Below are 6000 nucleotides of genomic sequence, written 5' to 3' on the forward strand. Positions count from 1 at the left end.
GACAAATGCAAAGTTCTAACTAAATGTTGGACAGAAAAATAGCCATGCCACATATAAACTAAATAATGTAGATCTTAATATTACGGATTGCGAAAAAGATTTAGGAGTTCTGGTTATCAGTAATCTGAAACCAAGACAACAGTGCATAAGTGTTCGCAATAAAGCTAACAGAATCCTTGGCTTCATAACAAGAAGGATAAATAATAGGAGTCTTCAGGTTGTTTTTCAACTCTATATATCCTTGGTTAGACCTCATTTAAATTATGCTGCACAGTTCTGGTCACCGTATTACAGAATGGATATAAATGCTCTGGAAAACATACAAACGAGGATGATAAAGTTGATCCCATGTATCACAAATCTTCCCTATGAGGATAGACTGAGGTCCCTGAATCTGCACTCTCTAGAAAGGCGTAGAATCAGGGATGATATGATTGAGGTGTATAAATGGAAAACAGGAATACATAAAGGGGATGTAAATAACGTGCTGAAAATATCTAGCCTAGACAGGACTCGTAGCAATGGTTTTAAATTGGAAAAATTCAGATTCAGGAAGGATATATGAAAGCACTGGTTTGGTAATAGAGTTGTGGATGAGTGGAACAAACTCCCAAGTACAGTTATAGAGGTTAAAACGTTGTGTAGTTTTAAAAATAGGTTAGATAAATACATGAGTGGAAGTGGGTGGGTGTGAGTTAGACCTGACTAGCTTGTGCTACTAGGTCAGTTGCCGTGTTCCTTCCTTAAGTGAATGTGATCTGACCTGACTAGGTTGGGGCATTGGCTTAAGCCGGTAGGAGACTTGGACCTGCCTCGCATGGGCCAGTTGGCCTGCTGTAGTGTTCCTTCTTTTTTCATGTTCTTTAAACAGTTGTAATATTATATGAGCCAGGCGCAGTGACTGTCCGTTTTTTGTTCACGAGGCAGACTGTCTTATCGTATTTTATCTTATATTTGTAGTTTTAACCTAACCTAAACTTAAAAATGGACTGCAAATTCTATATGACGAAGTGACATAGTTATTAGGAGAATGGGCTGATAACACTCATTCTGAGATACTTGTGACAAATACACTATCAATATTCAGTGCCTGAGTAGATCTATAACCTATTATGATCATAAACGTAGATAAGTACGTTTATGGAGTAATTTTCAATGTGAAGAGACTGATGTTGTAGTGGCCAGACTTAGGCTTGGTTACAAGTACTTCTGGCAGTTTGGGAGACACACAGATGATGATCAAACCAAATGCAAAGTATGTGGTCAATCCTATGGTCACTATCTTGAACACTATGTGCTTAATTGTCTACGTATTGAGAAATATAGAGATAAACAGTATAATAACCTATGTGATATGTGAAGATATCGTATTAATGAAAATCAGATATCAGATATATTAAGCAAATTTCTTAAATTTGCTTGGAACCGATAAGTGAACTGTAGATATAAATCCATATGTACTCCTGTTAACCCTTTTGGGGCCTAGTTCCTAGGCATTTTATATATCCATATGCTCTTGCGCTACCGTCCACATGATGGATATGTGGTGCACAATAAATTTACCACTTTAGCGGCTAAATCTAAATATAAAGGGGGTCTAAAAAATATTTCACGGTTTTTGTTTTCGCTTTTAAAACACGCAAACCAACAGCCTGATCTTATTGAAACTTATACAAATTATGCTGCTATGAAAGGTCACGTAGTTGATCACAGCATTGTAAAAAAAATAAGTATTTCAAATTCAGCTTAATACTTATTATTTATTTCAGGCTTAGAACGAAAAAAAATCTCCTAAACGGTTACTGAAAATTGGGTAAAAATTTACCTTTTTTAAAAATATGCCTTTTTTTTTATTTTAATAATCCTATTTCTTAGTGGTACAGAAAAATAAGAATCATTCTCCAAATTTTCTGTTAATAACATTAACAAATTAGAGACTACAAGGCCCACTAAGATACTAAATCTCCTTTTAAGTCACACCAACAATAAATATTTGAAGAAGACTGGTCAAGGAATCCAACGACTTGAAGTTTATTAACTACATTTGTGCACTGACAAATTTGTTCCTTTAAAAATCAATGTAAATAGTATAACAAATTAAACCCCTTCAATTATTATTATTATTATTATTATTATTATTATTATTATTATTATCATAGGAAGTGCATGAGAAATAAAAAGTAATCAAATAGGGTAACTTTCTTGAGTCAAGATCACTATATCAACATCAAGGTACCTCACTCTCTATATATGCAATCTGCGTCTATTTTTTTTTACCGTACACCTATGCTGTTTGTATAATATTTTCTTTTAGTTATACATACTACCTCGCACATCGGCGTCTGAGGTTTCCCTGCCTTCCGCAGTGTCTAATTTGCTGAATTTAATAGACCATTATATTGAGACTTCAGACCAAAAACTAAACCCTGATCCAAAATTTGAACTCATTCTTAAAAGGTAAATTCCCTTCTTCGCAAAAAATATCACTTTTAATTAAAACAACTTACCAATTGTCAATTAACTTTTACTTGAGATTTCTCACAAAAATTGAACGAGCCACAAACTAGCTTCATTTACTAAACATAACCGTTTTTTTCCCCACGTATCCTCGAAGGAATACTATATATTAGAGGCATTCAACGTCTTTCTTTAAACTTGGTAATAACTTGCCTAAGTTCTTAACTAAATTCTTCCTTCGAAACCTTACTAAAATATTTTTTCCTGCAGACAGAGGAAAATAAGACAAACTTGAACTACTTCCAAAGAACTTAATAATCATCTGTACACAGACTTCTAATGTCATACACCATGAATATACACTCTGATATATAAAAATAAACAAAAAATGCACATTGCTTAGCAGCTTTTACATAATATTAATACGCAAATACTAAAAATGTGATATTAAAATTATTTGTTTATATTATGGAAAGTATTAAACTCATGTGTGTGCCATTTATCACAGTGATGTAGTCTGAAACCTACAGCGAGACAGACATGGTGTAGGAGAACTTACCTTGTGCTTGTACGTGTCCAAGGACCACCACTAAGAGGAAGCCAGAGAGCCACGACCTCACCCATGCTCTCTCTTTCATCATTAATCTGTAAGAAGAAAATCAGTTGAGTATAGGAAAACAGATGGACTGAATGTATTAATAGCATAAGTTTTTGTCATGTCAAGAAACTTCTCGGGGTAATGCCAGCCAAATCTTTATGACAGATTTTGCGATTTGATGTGTGTGTATGTGTGTAGAATTGAAAAGCCTAGAGCTAGGCTTTCGTAAGTGCTGTTTTAAATGTAATATTGCTAGATTTGTAACAGGTAAGTTAAGGTGGAAGACCTGAGAGGCAGGAAGGTAGTATTAACTCGAGAAAGGCGGGATCACCACCTCTACACTCACATTCCAATCTCACACCTCCTTTTCCCACCTGTGGGGCACGGGAGGGTTTCCCATGTGTACTGACAGCAGAATACACCTGGGGTGATGGACGGACTACCTCTCCACCTCGCCTACTTCATCCTAAATGATGGCTGATATCTACAGGAGACTGATTCATCTCTGTATTCAACTGAGGAGAAACGTTTCGTCCATATACATGTAGATTCCTAGTGTTACGCAAATATCTTACTTATCAACATAATAAACAGCTTTAAAACCAAGTCAAACGAATATCAATATCTCGAACTAAGATTAAAACAACATAAATATAGCATTAGAACTGGACAAGATTCCAATGCTCTATTTATTCATGTAAGAGATTTTAACCATCCAATAGATTTTCAAAAAGTTGAGAAAGTAGTATCAAGCAAGTCCATGGTCGATAGGAATATAATTGAATCTTGTTTCATAAAAAGCAGTTTTGACAATAATATGAATATTTCCTTTGGTTTATATAAATTAGATCCATTTATAATTAATAGAATTTGGGAAGAATTTAATAATACACTGGACAAATAATAATTTTTAAATTTTCTTGGGTAGAATAGTTTGTTGGTGAATTGTGCAAAGGAACCGTCCAGTTGGGCCGGCGCGCGTCAGGTGTTTAACCGTTGTGGGATCTGATAGTGAGATGTTGGCCAGACCCCTTATATAGCTTCCTTGGATGCTTTACTTTCCAGCTGCTCTGTGAGAAGAGTTGTGACCTTCCTGTTGCTGGGTACCATCCACCACCTCCCTGGCGCCCAGATCCAGCCGATGTTTTCATCATGCAGCTACCCATCTCTAAGTGTCTCTGCAGTCAAGACACCCTCAACAATCATGCTGAGACAAGATGGCACTGGCAGAGGTAGGCACATGTGCAGTGTATTTCACAGATGGTTCTGTCGACCCTGACAGGAAGAGAGCAGCAGCTGAACTGTACCACAATGGTCACGCACAAGGCTGGCGACTCCCTGACCACTGCACGATCCTTCAAGCTGAGCTGGTGGCGATTCAGCAGGCATTGTCACATGCCCTACGACATCGACTCCGACCTGTCATACATGTTGATTCCACCTCTGCAATCAATGCCCTCTCCCATCCTCAACCACAGGATAATGTTCACCTCATCACATTGATCTTGAGCATAATGACAGCCTTAGAAGTTCAGGGTAATAGATCGACACTGAACTGGATCCCCAGCCATGCTGGCATCCAGGGAAATGAGGCGGCAGATGATGCAGCCAAGGCAGCAACAGACTATCCACATGTTGGGATTACTGTCCCAATCAGCCTACGACAGACCAAACTGGTGGCTGCCAGAGCCACGAAACTTATGGGGGAGGTCTTAGGTGATACCCCATCTCAACAGTGGTACCAAGCAGCGACTCAGGGAGAACCCCCTCCATATGATAGAAGCTGGTCCAGAGCGCAGTGTACCGCCATCCATCGGCTTCGTTTGGGCTTTCCCACAGCCAAGATGATGGTAGACAAGGCTGAGGAGGAGATGTGCCAGTACTGTCAGCACGTTGTCCAGCGGCCCCTAACACACTATCTTCTAGAGTGCGAAGCTACTGAGACACTCCGCAGGCAACTAGGGGTGATATTCCCTCCCGAAGAGGACCCAGAGATGACTGCGGCCACACTAGTGTACCATGGGGTCAACGAACCAGACAAGCTGTTACCTGTGATAATGACATATCCTCCTCCTCGCTAGTGTCCATAGTTACACATGGTGTCGCTTATGAGATGCACCAGTTGAACTGACCAGAGGGGCGCTTGAGCGGCATGCGTCGCATCATTGTGGAAACCTTTCTCCATCGGGAGCTAGAGACGGGTCATCGCAAGATTGGGACCCGTGCCAGGACTATGGTCTTGGCGAACATTATACATACATACTTTACTTTCATAGTTCCTTGATAATGTGAGTAGTCACGAAATCGCTTGGAATTTCTCTATTCTTTCAGAGTGGTTGTTTTGCATATATATATATATATATATATATATATATATATATATATATATATATATATATATATATATATATATATATATATATATATATATATATATATTTATACATATATATATATACATATATATATATATATATATATATATATATATATACATACATATATATATATATATTTATACATATATATATATATATATATATATATATATATATATATATATATATATATATATATATATATATATATATATATATATACATATATATATATATATATATATATATATATATATATATATATATATATATATATATATATATATATATATATATATATATATACATATATATATATATATATATATGTATATATATATATATATATATATATATATATATATATATATATATATATATATATATATATATATATATATATATATATATATGTATATATATATATATATATATATATATATATATATATATATATATATAAAAGATATATATATATATATATATATATATATATATATATATATATATATATATATATATATATATATATATATAAAAGATAAAGAATCACACACAAAGTGGGAG

The 6000-nt window shown here is 35.3% G+C and overlaps 1 protein-coding gene across 1 annotated transcript in view; it reads right to left on the bottom strand.

The window, feature by feature from the left end:
- The window catches only part of LOC128695007 (uncharacterized), an 84918-nt gene extending 81790 nt beyond the window's left edge, over window positions 1–3128 (bottom strand). Inside the window, exon 1 of the mRNA XM_070080933.1 lies at window positions 3017–3128. Within this exon, the coding sequence (XP_069937034.1) occupies window positions 3017–3098 (82 nt within the window). The 5' untranslated portion in view covers window positions 3099–3128. The remainder of the gene's footprint in view (window positions 1–3016) is intronic.
- Between the last annotated feature and the right edge of the window lie 2872 nt (window positions 3129–6000).

The sequence above is a fragment of the Cherax quadricarinatus genome, unplaced genomic scaffold (genome assembly GCF_038502225.1).
Source record: "Cherax quadricarinatus isolate ZL_2023a unplaced genomic scaffold, ASM3850222v1 Contig1283, whole genome shotgun sequence".
Lineage (NCBI taxonomy): Eukaryota > Metazoa > Arthropoda > Malacostraca > Decapoda > Parastacidae > Cherax > Cherax quadricarinatus.